The 13,864-nt window shown below is 47.8% G+C and overlaps 1 protein-coding gene across 3 annotated transcripts in view; it reads left to right on the top strand.

The window, feature by feature from the left end:
• The window catches only part of LOC147689454 (trimethyllysine dioxygenase, mitochondrial-like), a 273,486-nt gene that overhangs the window by 74,942 nt on the left and 184,680 nt on the right, over window positions 1-13,864 (top strand). For all 3 annotated transcript variants that reach the window (XM_086942231.1, XM_086942232.1, XM_086942233.1), the window contains exons 2-3: window positions 2,436-2,610; window positions 12,498-12,674. In XM_086942231.1, coding sequence (XP_086798357.1) covers window positions 2,442-2,610; window positions 12,498-12,674 — 346 coding nt within the window. In that variant the 5' untranslated portion in view covers window positions 2,436-2,441. The remainder of the gene's footprint in view (window positions 1-2,435; window positions 2,611-12,497; window positions 12,675-13,864) is intronic.

The raw sequence follows: 13,864 nt of genomic DNA, 5'->3' as shown, positions 1-13,864 counted from the left end.
ATTACATAGTAGTAAAAACATTTTTTTTTAAATATAGACGGCTGTACATTGACAATTAAAATGAAATAAGAAATTTAGACACAAATACATGTGTTGTACACCTGACTGAATTCATCAGACAGGGACAGGTTTCCATCGGCAACGGATCTTTCAGTTTGCTAATAGCTTTAGCAACGTTTGTTAAATCTTCAAGAAACTTTCCCCAAAAAAGTTCATCCACCTCCACTCCTTCCTGGGAAGTTTCAGGGGATCTGTGAAGCGGAGAGCAGGGAAAAAGAAAGGGGAGGGGTCTGAAAACACATTTTCCAGTTGAAATTTGCCATAGGAAAAATTGAAACAGCTACAGCAAAAACAGAGGAATGAAATTACTTAAAATTGGGCAGAAAGCTAGAATATAACCCAGAAAGCACTCCTTTTACTGTTTGGTGTAAATCCAGTCAGTAGATTTTGAGAAAATGAAGGTTCAACATGTATAGCTATCTAGAGATGCAACAGAGAACTCTGGCAGCCATTTTAGGCCTCAGGGAGTCTCCATGTCCTGAAAAAATAACTCATACAAGGGCAGACAGGGGGCAGGCTGGGGATATCCTGGCCCCCTATGCCTTGCTAGAAAAGGGTGCGGGCGAGGAACACCCCGGTGCCAAATTCACATATTTCACAAAAGTTTACTGGCTGTAGTTAACTGAGCTATAACTCTCCCTTTTACCATGCACTGCTTATGACTTCCCATATTATATCACTCATGACATGTTCAATTACATCATTCATAATATCTCTGATGACATCGAAGATTACATCATTGATGCAACGCTGTGCGTGCAAAATATGGTTACTTCATGAAACTATAACTGGTGCACTTCAGTAATTTTTAAACTTTAAAATGTTACATTTATGCTGACATTTTTACCTAACTTTAATGTCACTTTAACCCTTTTTTCAGTGAATTTCTGTGGTTTGTTTAATGTAAAGTAAGTTATTATGACCAACCCTTACTGCAACAGCACTTTAACTTTTTATTATATCCAGTTGAATTTGATCTCATATGAATTACAAGGTATAAACCTCAGATTTGATTGTTAAAAAAGTCAGGATGGGGTTGTGGGCTCGGTTCCTGTGACATCACTTCCTGTATGGTCACTTCACATAAGGTCTTTACACATTTACATTTAGACACCCCCAGAACACACAACCCCAGATCTCTCAGGAATCGCGGTAACAAGACACACCCTTTCGCTCGCACTCGTGTACTTGTCCACAATAAAATCTGACAGAGACACGAAACAGTTTAAAATATTTATTTTGACTAACGCGCCCTAACATGCAGTATACGTGCCACAACAAGCAGGAAAATGCATAGTATACATACAGTCAGTATAGCAACTAGTCCATAAATCAAGAGGAGCGATGTCATCATGAAAAGACAATACAGCCTTGACTCCCTCCCCTTGCTAAGGAGCAGTATGATTAGACCTCAGACCTTCGCCTATAGATGGTAGATCTACATCACAGGTGCTGTCTTGTTCTTCTCCCTGGAAAGGTCCCTCTTCAAGTAGGTGCTACCTATTCTTGTATTCCAATAAAACCAAAGTACGCTTGTCTAAACATCAGCTGCATGGACATGTTTTGTCTAGGTGCTAAGGCCTGGCTAGAACAAAATAACAAGGGGCGCTGTTGTTCGACCTTGCTCACAATGTTCAGTCAAACTTCCAGGAACCTGCAGAGTGTGAACACAGCGACAAGTTCTCGTGTGAAAACTGACATAGAAAGTATTGCAAAAATAAAGACATGTAGTACCGTGTGCAAATGAGTGGGCAAGCTGCAGCGTGCTCATGCTAACTTAGTGAAGACGACTATGTCCCCATGGGCCACGTGACACTTCTTCCTTCCAAAAAGGTTCGGCGAGAGGCCGGATGGCCTTGCATTGCTAATCACTGCAAGCATTTCTCTGGACATCAGATAGGAAGATTTCTCATGGCTTTGCTGTTTTTTTTTATTTGCACAACTAATATCAACCTGCTGCTAAAATAATATGCTGATTTCGCACACAAGAACATGCCTGTTAACTGACGTCACCATTCAGAATATTAGTTCTCTAGGCGCTACGCCCCATTCTAACGCACTCGAAAGAGTTAGTGCCCGTTGTGTTGATATACAATGAGGCCCGGTTTGTATGTAATGGGTGCATTATCAGGTCAGCCGTGCTGCACACAACATACCTGTCCTGGAGAGGTACTAGGCAATATAGTAAATGGGATTAACAGGGTACACCTGTGCAGCAGAGGTACTGGGCACCTCTCCAGGGTGGGTACACTGGGCATTCGGTACAAGGGAACCATCTGGCATAAGCCTTTTACAGCACTTAGGACCCCAAAAGGCAGAGTCAGTCAGTGTGCCACTGCTATCCTTGTGAGTCATTTTTTTCTGTGTCCCCTCAGGGCAGGATGTGGTGTGTCCGGATGGCACGTGTGTACGCTGGCACCATGCGGGTGCTGAAGAGGGGTGCTGGCCTTCAAGCACCATCCATACGGACTCTCTGTATGTCTACCCACCTACCCAGCACTGCCCCGAAGCCTGTGCCCTGTGCCTGGCATCTGCACGACGATCACTTCGGTAGGTGCCAGTATGGGGTGACTTTGATGCCCTTGTCTCTGTGATACCTGCACATATTCAAGTCAGCTCCCCTGGAGGGAGTGGGCAGTGCTGATCAGTGCATACATTGAATTTGTCTATAGATGTTTCGGAAACGTGTGGTACCTCTTGGGCTGTTCACCTCTGCAAGGAGAGAAAAGTGTTTTTAAATGAAAAGATGAGATGTTACTCAAGGTTTACAAGTTGAATGGTTCGGCTCCTTACTACGGATCGGAGACTGAGAAGTCTGTCTCCACCCTGAGATGAATCCTGAGAACAGAGCAGGGGGCAGAGGAGAGAGGGTTAGGGGGGCTGCACCATGAGGAGAGAGCACCAGTCTGGGCGGCATATTATCAAGGAGATGCAATAATTATCGCAAACCGTGCTTAGCGCGATATACTTTATCGCTGGATTATATCGCTGTGTTAGTGACGTATTATCAATGTTTTGCTAATAGGCGATGTAAATCAAGCGATAGGGGCCGATTGTAAGGCATTGCACGTGAAATCCAGCAATGATTTCACAGCGCTAAGGAGAAGCTTGCTGATAGGGGAGTGTGGACCTAACCCGGCAAGCCACCTCCCATTATCAGTATGCCTAAGTAAATTTAAAAGCAGATGTTACATTCCTGCGATAACCGCAGTTAGCGTGGTTATTTTTATCGCATTGCACGGGTCTGCTGCATGGCTTGTAAATATCGCGAAACTGTGTTAGCGAGTATTCCCATGTTGTTGTGCTCAGGAACGCCTACTTTGCATGTCATTAGCGATATTGATCGCTCACATGCAAAATCGCAAGAAAAGACGTGCCAACGCTTGTTAGCGTGTCCTTGTGAATAGGTTGATTAAAAAATCGCTGCTTTTTCGGCGCTATGTGCCGAAAAAGCGGCGATGTTTCCCTTGACAATAAGCCCCTTGGAGTCTTGGAGAGGACTTGGCCTGTGGACACCAGGAGAGAGTGCAAATATACCTTCATCTACATTTAAAACTTGAACAACACTTGGATTCGGGCTGAGTATAAGGCCCAGTTACAAGGGTGTTTGTAAGAGAGACCTCTCAAAAGCTGGTGTTTACAATGCTTTTCTTGTGAACATCCTCAGCTTCAAAAAGTCTCAAGTCTACAAAGCGCTGTCAAAGATTTGGACCTGAGATACACAACAGTGCGTAAAACTTTGAGTGGTAATCTACTCCTTGGCTATAAAATATATTTTTTAAAACATTGTTTTACCTATTTAACAAAAATTTCTAGAAGCAAGGCCAGGAAGCTGCTCCAGTCACAGGTTCCCAGGCGCACTTCCGGAAATGTCATGTGACGCATCTAATGACAGGTACATTTTGAATATTGAATTGTATTCATAATATAATTCAGTGTTTGGGAACAGTGTATTCATGTTTTCCACCACGGGGATAGTCCTTCCATTACAGGCCTCAAAGTTGGAAGTTGGTTCCTTTCTTCTTTCCACCTTTGAAAGGCATTTACTTCAGCCCTCCCACCATGGGCGATTAAAAAAGCACAAATTAAGCACGTTTGTGGTAACTCTGAAATATGACGGAAACAAAGCGGCAGATTTACAAGAAAGTGACTCAGTGTGGAACGCAAGCCGTTTGGCTGTGCCGCACTGACTCACTTGCAAAGCACAGGGATGCGACTTATTTACAACAATATGGTACATCTCTGTGCTTCCCCGTGCGCTGGAGCACAAACTGCTGCTAAGCGTCGGCACCGGCACCCTTGCACCATGGTGCATGGATGCCTGCGTCGTGGGGAGATTGTTTATGTGCAGGAAAGGTTGCCTTCCAGCCCAAAAACAATGTGAAAAATGCAGTTTTTCAACTTCTCTGTGTGCTGCATTAGCACACGTAGAAGTTGAAAAACGTCCTTTTTTTCAATGATTGTTAATGTGCAGAAAGGGAACCCTTCTTGAACAAAAACAATCACAGGCGATTTCCCCTTCCATATGTGCTGCAGAATGCAGCCCGCATAGAAAGAGCAAAAGAAAACACAGAGAAATGCATACATTTTTCCTTGTTGCTCATCCCTACACCTCCCCTAGGAAGGCGGAGCATTCACGTGCATTTCCAGATTTACGATTCCACGTAAATCTGGAAATGTGTCTGGTTCCATGGGTGTTGCATGGGAACACCCAGAGCAACACCCATGGACCACCCCTTTAAAGCAAAGTGCTTCATGCACAGGGGCCATATTTACAAGGACAGGAAAAGTCACACATAGTGGCTTTTCCTGTCCTTGTAAATATGGAGCAGTTAAATGCGCCACCGGTACGACACAAAAAGTGATGCACCGGTGGTGCAAGGGGCTTGTAAATCTGCCCCATGGATTTTAAGAGCAATTCAAGACACTTTGGGGCATATGTACAAGCCCCTATCACCACGGGAACGTCACTTTTTACGATGTTCCTGTAGTGATACGGGCTTCGCCTTATTTTCAAGGCAGCATTAAGCCACTTAACGTGGCTTAATGCTGGCTTGTAAATAAAGCCCCCTTTCACATTATACTTAGCGTGAAAGGGGTGGGCAAAAGGTGCTGTGGTGGCGTTCCACTGCAATACCCATTGACTTTTACGCTGCCCTTTATTTACTAAGTAAATACGAGGCAGCACCACTATTAAGACCAGGGAAAACCTGGTCTTAACCTGGCGAAACGGGGAGGATTGCTTTATTTCTCCTTGGTTTTGCTTTTCCCATGTGTGCTGCACAAGGCAGCACACATGAAAAAAGCAAAACGCCTTGGTTTGTTTATTTTCGGATTATTATGCTGACTAACTGAGTGCCCATCTCAGGTGCACACCAGAGAAATATTCAAATTGGTACTCCTTTTATCATGGGTGACTACTGTCACCATGACCAGGTTCTGACAAAACAAACAGTTGGTAATGCTGTGGGCAGTGTTACACTTACGACGCACTTTGGGCCCTATGTACAAGGACTGGCATTAACTTCACTGCATGGCGATAGTTTCAGGGAGCCGCGGGCAAAACTGTTGGTATCACTAGCGTGAAGGCGATATAAATTCTGGCGTTAGCGGGCAAAAACTAACAAAAGGCCCATTAGCGGCAAAAAAACGCACGTTAGTCAGCCCAGCGTGAGTTTTTTTTGACTCCATATGAAAAATGGGAAATAAAACCGATGGAATACAGAATGGAGCAGCCAGGGCCAAAGTGAAGCACAGACCAACAACCCCCTCCACCCCCAACAGACAGGATGACCAGACAGAGCCCCAGGGGAAGAGGAAATTCAGGGCTACATCTATGAAAAGAGGGGCATCGCTGTGCAAAACCAGTGATGCATCACTTTTCATTGCGCACTCCTTCTACACCAGGGCATCCACAACCTTGTAAGCGCGGACAATCCCTGTCTGTTTGCCCTGCAGCACACTTTTAATGAGGTGCACCTGCCCTGGGGGCAGCACATAGGTGAAAGGTGCAGCAGCTGTTTGAAGCAGCTGCTCCATATTTCATAGGGCAGGCAGCCCCCAGCTTGCAGTTGAAAAGGGGGACACATATCTCTTGCAGGCAGGTGTAGTAACAGAAGGCACCTGCCTGCACATGTATATCTGGGTGGTCCCTGGAATCCTCTTTCCCCCTTTAGAGGGAGTCCCCTGCAGGGTGCACGGATTGTGTACCACTTATTTATGTTGACAGCTTCTTTGTCTCTTTGCCCATGTTTATAAGAAGACACAGGCACAGGGGCTAAGTGTTTCCGTAATTTGCACGGTGATGTGACCCCCTCCTTATGACAGCACTTGTGTTATATAAGAAATGTCGCTATCTGTATTACAGAAGAAGCCGCACAATCATCGGTGGTCCCTTTTGTAATGCTAAAATGCCCCGGAAGTGCAGACAACAGGAGCCTATGCTTGTGTTGCCTGTGGGGTACTGTGTGTTGCATGACTCCTTGTCATGGTTTGCAAGCCTTTTTACCTGCACCCCAGTGGGGCGACTTTGTTTTGGCTCACTAAGTGAAAATCATTGTAGTCAGCATTAATTCAGCCTCTAACACCCTCTGTGTTTTGGAGGTGTGTGCGAGGCTGCGCTTGGATATAAGGACAATTGAATACCATGTGTATGTTCAACTGTATGTATGTGGCCAACTAGGGTGGTAGGATGTTCCTAATTAGGGGTGGGTGCAGAATTCTGCACCATCGGCGGAGTTCATGGAGTTTTGCACACTCCGAGCGGAGTTCCGAAAAACTCAGCGAAGCGACGCCGATGCAGAGTTATTTCTCTTGAACGGCTTGTCATCGGTAAGTTGGCAAGCACTTGCGAGAAAAAATCACGCTCTAGACCTCCTCCTAGTGAGATTTCTCATCGCGGGTGGTCGCTGCAGGTCATGACCACTCGCGTTGAGAAATCTGCCTTTCGCGTTGAGGAAGCTGCTGCTCGTGTAGAATATCTACTCGAGCTGGGAAAGCAGCAGAGTCCTCTGGCGCAACATCTAGTGCTGCTTGTGCTGATTTGAAAGCGCAGTACAATCTCCATGCACTGAAAATCAGTCAACTTAACAGACTCCGCCTCTGGCGTAACTCCGTGGAGTGACACAGAGTTTTTCTGCAGAGGAAAACTCCATGAACTCTGCCCAGACTTATTCATAATGTGCTTGATATCGTTGAGCACGAGGACTTGTGGGTACACATGGAAGTTAACAAAGTACGGTTGAATTCTGATGACTTGGTTAATGAGGAGAAGGCTGAATGTTGGCATTAAGCCGCTGGCTGCTGCCGTCGGCCAACGGTCGTCGCGTGCACTACCTTGGTAGCTCTGCGCACGTCCGTTGGCCGACGCTGCCCCACCCGTTTTTCAAATGTTCAGCACTGGAGCTGAACGTTCGACGCAGCCAAAGGGTTAAAGACAACTGGGCAGATGATATATTCTAATGTGGCACCACAGGTCACCAGTAGCTGTTGCAATAGAGGAACGAAGGGAGAACCAGTTCAGAGCAATGAGAGCCCAAGTCATGCACATCGCAGAAAGGTTGGCAGTAGTTTTATGATCAACTGTATCAAACACCACTGATAAGTTGAGTCGGGTGAGAGGGTCACGAAAACCTATGTCTCTATTGAGAAGTGTTTTGTCCTCTTGGATGACAGCTGTGCTGGTGCTGCATTGTGGCCTGAAGCCTGATTAGGTGACAGCTGTGCTGGTGCTGCATTGTGGTCTGAACCCCGATTGACAGTGTGACATGGGGGAGTGGGGGTGTTCTGCTGATCTGCCGATAATAACATCTCACAGGCCCTTGTCCTTCTGGACCTGTCGGCGGCCTTAGACACGGTTGATCATACAATTTTGATCGACCGTGTCAACAATGCCGGCATCCAGGGGGTGGCCCTCGATTGGCTCAGATCCTTCCTGGACCACCGGACTCAGGCGGTGCACCTGTCTACTTTCTCTGCACCCTACTCGTCTTTATCCTGCGGGGTCCCTCAGGGCTCCGCGCTATCACCCTTATTGTTTAATTTGTATCTACAGCCCCTTTTAGCCTCTCTCCGCAATACCCCGGTCACTATTTTCAACTATGCGGACGATCTTCAGTTAATTTTTCCCATTGATCCACTTCCCTCCTCCCGTTCCAACTTTCAGTCTACCATGCTTGGCATCGCAGAGTGGATGTTGAATTGAATTTGAATTTAAATTTGAATTTTGAATTTGAATTTGAATTTTAAAATATTTATAGAGCGCTCTTATACCGAAATCGGTTTCATGGCGCTAGAGGCAGAAGACCAGTGGGTGCAGAGGAAAGGGTTATACGGCTACAGATCTGGAGAACAAGAGGGTTTTCAGATGTCTGCGAAATTCCAGGTAGGAAGATGACGACCTAAGAGAAAAAGGAAGTGAGTTCCAGAAGGAAGGAGCCAGCACTGCAAATCTGGCCCCACCGGACTTCTGTTTCCTAAAACGAGGGACTGACAAAAGGGCCAAGTAAGTGGAACGGAGTTCTCGGGAAGGAAGGTAAGGGGAAATGGCTTCACACAGGAAAACGGGAGCGGTCCCTGCTCTAGCCTGGTAGGTGATACATCCAAGCTTAAAAAGGGCCCTCTCCCTCACTGGGAGCCAATGGAGAGACTGCAACAGAGGGGTCGTATGGTTGAACCTGGGGAGTCCGTAGATCAGGCGAGCCGCCTGATTCTGAATTTGTTGGAGCCGGCGGAGCAGATAAGCCGGCGCCCCATTGTAGATGACGTTCCCATAGTCAAGGCGCGAAAGCACCATGGCCATGAGGATGAGCTTGAGTGCAGCAGTTGAGAAGAAGCGGGCGACCTTTCGGATGATCCGCAGGGAAAGGAAACAGGCAGATACAACTGCGTTGATCTGCGTATGAAGGGTAAGCATGGGATTGATGAAAATACCCAAGGTTTTAACCTTGGGAACAGGAATAGGGGGAGGGCCAAGGGCAGAGGGCCAGAAGGAAGGGGACCAGGGACTGCAACCACCCCCCGTCAGGCCAATTCGGTCTTGTCCGGATTCAGTTTGAGGTGGTTGCAGTTCATCCACCCTTGGATAAAAAGCATAACCTTCTGGAAATTAGAAGCTGAGGAAGGAGAAGAGGAAAGGTTGAAAACAAGTTGGAGGTCGTCGGCGTAATTAAACACCGAGACCTCCATCTGCTGTAAAGAAAAAATGAGGGGTGAAATGTATAAATTAAAAAGCAAGGGGGACAGGGAAGAGCCTTGGGGAACTCCGCAAGTCACCCTCCTAGGAGGAGCAGAGAAGTTGGCAAGATGGACAGCCTGTTCCCTGTCCGTCAAAAAAGAACGGAGCCAAGCATAGGCCGAGCCCCCAATGCCTGCCGCTTCGACACGGGTCAACAAGATGTCATGGTCCACCGTGTCGAACGCGGCGGACAGGTCTAACAGGACTAGAGCCTGTGGCCGGCCAATGTCAATGCCCTCTCTTAACTGATCCATCACCGACACAACTACCTTCTCGGTAGAGTGCAGCGGGCGAAAGCCCGCTTGGCGAGCGGCCAAGCAGCCTGTGGATTCCACAAAGGAGCTCAGGGACCTGGTGATATGAGCCTCTGAGACCTTAGCGAGGTAAGGGAGGAGAGAGATCGGGCGGTAATTGGCGGGCGCAGAGGGATCGATGCCAGGCTTTTTCAAAATAGGGATGATGACTGCTGATTTATGGGCAAGGGGGACAGTGCCAGAGTTAAGGGAGTGATTGATGAAAGTAAGTGGTGGGGAGTAGCAGTTAGAAAAGAGCTCTTTTAGAGCAAAAGCAGGACCAATGTCCCGAGGGGAGCCTGATTTGATCCGAGCTAGAAGAGGGAGCAGAGAGTCTCTGGTGAGGGGAGGGAACTGAGTAAAGGAGGGGGGAGGGGGGGTGGGGGAACAGCAGAAGGTACCATGGGTGGGGGAGGAATGTTGGCCCTAATGAGGGAAATCTTCTCAAAGAAAAAAGAATTAAGGGAGTTACAGAGTGTTTGGGACGGGGGGATTTTAGAGACCACCCTGTCAGAGGCCGCCAATTCATGAATAGTATTGAATATCTCCTTCGGTTGGTTTTCTGCTGCCAAGATTCTGCCAGAGAAGTACTCCGTTTTAGCTTTTAGAATGTCACGTTTGTACTCTTTTAGGGACAGGCAGTAACTAGCCTTAAGGAGAGGGCAGTAGGTGCGCCGCCAGGCGCGTTCCGCTCTACGGGTCGCAAGTTTTTTCCCCCTGAGGGCGGGAGTGAACCATCGGTTGGCCCCGTGGGCGCGTTTAACAGTCACTCTCTTAAGGGGGACGGTGGAATTACACGCCTTTAGCAGCCAGTTGTTAATGGCTGAGAGCTGGGAGGAAGGGGATAAATCGTTAAGCTCCGGGCTGGTAGCCTCCAGGGAGGAGCAAACCGCCGGGAGGGCCGCCTTATCCCACTTTCTGGCCCAGATGTTTTTGGGCAGAGGGGGTTTAGGTGGCCGTCCGAGGCTGGCTGTGAAAGAGATGAGGGAATGGTCTGACCAAGAACAAGGGGAAATGGTTGAAGGGCCCATAGGGATGTTAAGGGACCAAATTTGGTCAAGTTGATGACCTTTGATGTGGGTGGCCGAACTCAGCTGAGAGGAGAAGTTAAGGCTGGTGAGCAGAGCCGTAAACTCCTTAGATCTCATATCTTCAGCTGGGTCATTCGGCCAATAATTTAAGTCTCCCAATAGAAGAATGGCAGAGTTGTTTACCACAAGGGTGGCCAAAAGGTCCTCTAGGGCGGGTAGAAAACCGGGGGTAGACTGGGGCGGGCGATATATCAGAACACAGGTTATAGGGGTTCCAAAGGAAGTGGAACGGACTACATAGCCAACTGAAACTGAACCCCACAAAAACAGAGCTTGTACTGGTGGGGGGTTCTACTAACCCGTGGAATTCCACTTTCTGGCCTTCATTACTGGGGGCGCCACCTAGTCCTGTTAGCACTGTGAAGAGTCTGGGGGTGGTCATCTCTGGCGACCTCTCCATGAGGCCACAAATCAACGCAGTCACCTCATCCTGTTTTTTCCATCTAAGGAGGATCCGTAAAATCAGTAGGTTCCTCACCAGAGATGCCCTGATTCTTGTCATCCTAGCTCTTATTACCTCCAGACTCGACTATGCTAACACTCTGTATGTCGGGATTCCAGCATTCCATCTTCATAGGCTACAACTGGTGCAGAATCAGGCAGCCCACCTGATCTTCCACCAGCCGAAACATCAGCACGTCACTCCCCTTCTGCGTAGCCTCCATTGGCTCCCTGTTACCAAACGCTGCACCTTCAAGCTTGGATGCACTATCTTCAAAGCCTTATCAGATCTAGCCCCTGCCTTTATCTCCTCTTGCCTGACACGTTATGTCCCCCACAGAGATCTCCGCTCAGCATCACTTAATTTACTTGTCGTCCCCAAAACCAGACGGAAAAAGCATGGAGGTCTGAGTTTCTCTGTCATGGCCCCCACCACTTGGAACTCCCTCCCAACTGCACTTCGTCACTGTCCCAGCTATGATTGTTTTCACAGGCTGTTAAAAACCCTCCTGTTTCATTCAGCATTTGAGTAAAACCTCCGCCCAAGCTTTCCGTCCTTGTCAGGAGCGCCATGAAACCGCTTGGTGAACGTGCGCGGTAAAAATGCTTTTAACATAACATAACATAACATCTGATTTTAGAATTCTGCGGCAAAAATTGCTTTTATTTTTTCACCAATAAAATGAGTGGTCTAATAGCTTAATACTTCATTGGGGACTAAGTGCCATTTTGTAGAAGAGGAAGGATTTATTTGGTTTTGAAGGTATTCAGCAAGATGAGAAGTGAGAAAGTGATAAGAGTTAAGTTGAGCAGTTAATGCTTTCAAGGGATTTCAAGAAAGATACCATGATGATGTCTTCTTCACAGGTGTTGCTTCGAGCGAGGTGAAGATGACTGTGAGATCTCTAACAGAGTGTTGTGAGGGTGTGTGCTGTGTTGGTTTGGATGGCATGATTGCTTTTTTTTGGTGCTAGTTGTGAGTGGTCTGAGGAGGCCTTCATACATTTCCACGATTTGCACATGCCAGGAATGGTGAATATGACCGACACTGCTTCTCAGGGGGCAGTGTGGCTTGAGGGATAGTGTGATTTTGCCATGTTTCCTAGAAGGGACATCTGTAGGCCAGTGAATGGGGCAGCAGATACATAACTTCAGTGGATGATGAGGGAAGCTTTGTTCCCCCTGGAGAGGTCCTTCAGCCCTCCCAGGTGCATCATGTTACGAACAAGCTTTGGGTCAAATTGTAGATCTTCACCTCAGCCGAGCCCAAACCTCTCCTCCACGGGAGTCTGGGGTTGGATGGTGGATCTGTAAGGGAGAGAGGCTGCTTTCATTCCTGCTGTCAGTGTAAATATCTCTTCCTCTTCTGTTCCACAGAGCTCCAGTACGCCGACACCTGCATGCGGTTTGATTTCGTCTGGCTGCGGGATCACTGTCAGTCAAACTCATGTTACAACTGGAGGACGCGCCAGCGCATACTGGATACGGCCAGCGTGGACCTGGACATCAAGCCGACTCGCGTGCAAGTGGAGGATTCCAGGCTCCACCTCACCTGTGAGTGCAAGGGTCGAAAGTAACTCATGTGTCCTCTGGCTCACCCCTCCTGGAGAGTTGGGGCAGATTTCCTCGTCTTTGTTTGATATTGTCTGAACTTGTTAGGAGGTTAGGGGCCACAAATGGTTACTGGACCTCAACTTCAGTGGTTGTCACATTTTACCACTGATGTTGTGGGCACTAACTAATGGTGGGTGGTGAACTCAGCTCCGCCAGCGGAGTTTGCAGAGTTTTACCAACTCCGTGCTCTGCTGGGAACGCGGAGTTTGGCAAAAACTCTGATTCCACGGAATGGCAGAGTTTGCCCCACGCCCACCCCTACTGTACAGTCATCCTCGTTCAAAGATATAAATGCTGCAAGGTCTGTGGTGGAAAGGTCTCGCATTTCTGTTGTCTGAGTGATTGCCAGACGCACTTTAATTATTTACAGCATACAATGTAGGCAGGGTCATTTAAACACCTCTTAGTGCAAGCTGCAACCTCACTGTGAACTAATTGAAGGATATGATTTGAGCTTTGCATTCTTTGCGGTATCGCGCACAGAGATATCATTTAATAAACACATGACTTTTTTATGCACACCCGGGCAGAGGCCTAGCAGAGAAAACCACGGGCAAGGGCAATAGATGGTCTCACTAACGGGGTCCCAAGGGGCCTTCCAGCACAATCCCAGTTCTGCTAAGCACAGGGAGGTCACACAGACTCTTGATCCACTTGCTATAGTTCTCAGAGGCGTTCCTCCAGCCCCATCAGTCACTCTCAGCACACCTGTCATCGCAGTGTCGTCTGGGAAGGCCAGGTGAGAAGAGGGCAGTTGGTCTGCCGCCCTGAGGGCCAAGTATAGGAACAGGAGATGAATAGAGAATTAAGTGGGGGGGCTCTCAGAAGGACCAGGAACCCCGTCAGGCACACGTTGATCAGAATTGCCCCCAGGCAATCCTGCACAATGTTGAATGAGCGATTTTACGGTCCCATCAGACCGTTCCAGTCACACAAAACAAAGAGTTGAAAATCCATACCCCCTTGGAAATGAGGCACAACGTCCAGTGCACGTCGATTTTGGCTGCACTGGACAGCAAATCACTGATATGATTGAAGAGTTGCAAATTCTGACCCTCCCTGGAAAACAGCCATAACTTCCAGTGCATGTCGATATTGGTTGTACCAGACAGCTCCCGTCAAATACACAG

The sequence above is a fragment of the Lissotriton vulgaris genome, chromosome 10, assembly GCF_964263255.1.
Source record: "Lissotriton vulgaris chromosome 10, aLisVul1.2, whole genome shotgun sequence".
NCBI classification, from domain to species: Eukaryota; Metazoa; Chordata; class Amphibia; order Caudata; family Salamandridae; genus Lissotriton; species Lissotriton vulgaris.
This window is presented reverse-complemented; position numbering and strand designations above follow the sequence as displayed.